Source organism: Etheostoma spectabile, unplaced genomic scaffold (genome assembly GCF_008692095.1).
Source record: "Etheostoma spectabile isolate EspeVRDwgs_2016 unplaced genomic scaffold, UIUC_Espe_1.0 scaffold272, whole genome shotgun sequence".
Lineage (NCBI taxonomy): Eukaryota > Metazoa > Chordata > Actinopteri > Perciformes > Percidae > Etheostoma > Etheostoma spectabile.
In genome coordinates, this window is record NW_022605576.1 from 1440717 (window position 1) to 1441716 (window position 1000).

Consider the following 1000-nt stretch of genomic DNA (forward strand, 5'->3'; position numbering starts at 1 on the left):
TGAAAGCTCAGATGGGCCGATCTGGAATCTGGCCCCTTATGAGGTCATAAGGAGCAAGATTCCACATCGGCCCATCTGAGCTTTCATTTTTCTTTCTGGCTCTAGTGGCTGTAGTTCTGCACCAGGGCTAATTTTGGGAAAGAGACTTCAGATACAGTATTAGGGGACCACTAAGGTCTAGATAAAAGAGACTTCAGATACAGTATTAGGGGACCACTAAGGTCTATATAAAAGAGACTCAGATACAGTATTAGGGGCCACTAAGGTCTATATAAAAGAGACTTCAGATACAGTATTAGGGGACCACTAAGGTCTATATAAAAGAGACTTCAGTCCACGTATTAGGGACCACTAAGGTCTATATAAAAGAGACTTCAGATATAGTATTAGGGGACCGCTAAGGTCTGTATCCAAAGAGCACCATGTCATGGGACCTTTAAAGTACCTGAGACGATGCCTGTTCTAACATCTGTCAGACCAGTATGTGGTGTACTCACTGGTGCTGTTGTCGTACGTGTACTGGCCCCGTGCCCTGCCGCCGCTGATGCCCAGGAAGGCTTTGTAGTTGTTGTCCTCGTACCAGTTAAAGGAAGTGACCCGGGAGAAAGCGCCCTCAGTGTAGCCACACACCAGGCTGGAGGCAGCGGCCATCACCTGCCTGAAGGACAGATTGTTCTGGAAGAGAGGAGTCAGGACCTGGAGAAGCTCCCTGGAGCTGTTCCTCTGGTACAACTGTGGAGAGACGGGAAAGGAGAAGAGAGGTGGAATAAGAAGAGAAAAGAGTGTAACCCTTGTGTTGTCTTCCCGTCAGAATTGAAAATCAACACTTTTAACGCTTAACGCTTGTTGTTAACGCTTTTTATCACTGTTTTCAACTTTTTCTTATGTTCTTTTCCCTATTTTCAACACTTTTTACGCTTCTTTTCAATGTTTGTCATTTTGTTAACGTTTTCAACCCTACATAAAACTAACTTATTAACTTTAGTATTACAGTTATTTT

General features: G+C 44.0%; 1 protein-coding gene across 6 annotated transcripts in view; it reads right to left on the reverse strand.

Annotated features, from left to right (window-relative positions):
* Positions 1-1000, reverse strand: part of LOC116685832 (retinal-specific phospholipid-transporting ATPase ABCA4) — a 45375-nt gene that overhangs the window by 34206 nt on the left and 10169 nt on the right. For all 6 annotated transcript variants that reach the window (XM_032510789.1, XM_032510791.1, XM_032510787.1 and 3 more), the window contains exon 9: positions 498-732. In XM_032510789.1, the coding sequence (XP_032366680.1) occupies positions 498-732 (235 nt within the window). The remainder of the gene's footprint in view (positions 1-497; positions 733-1000) is intronic.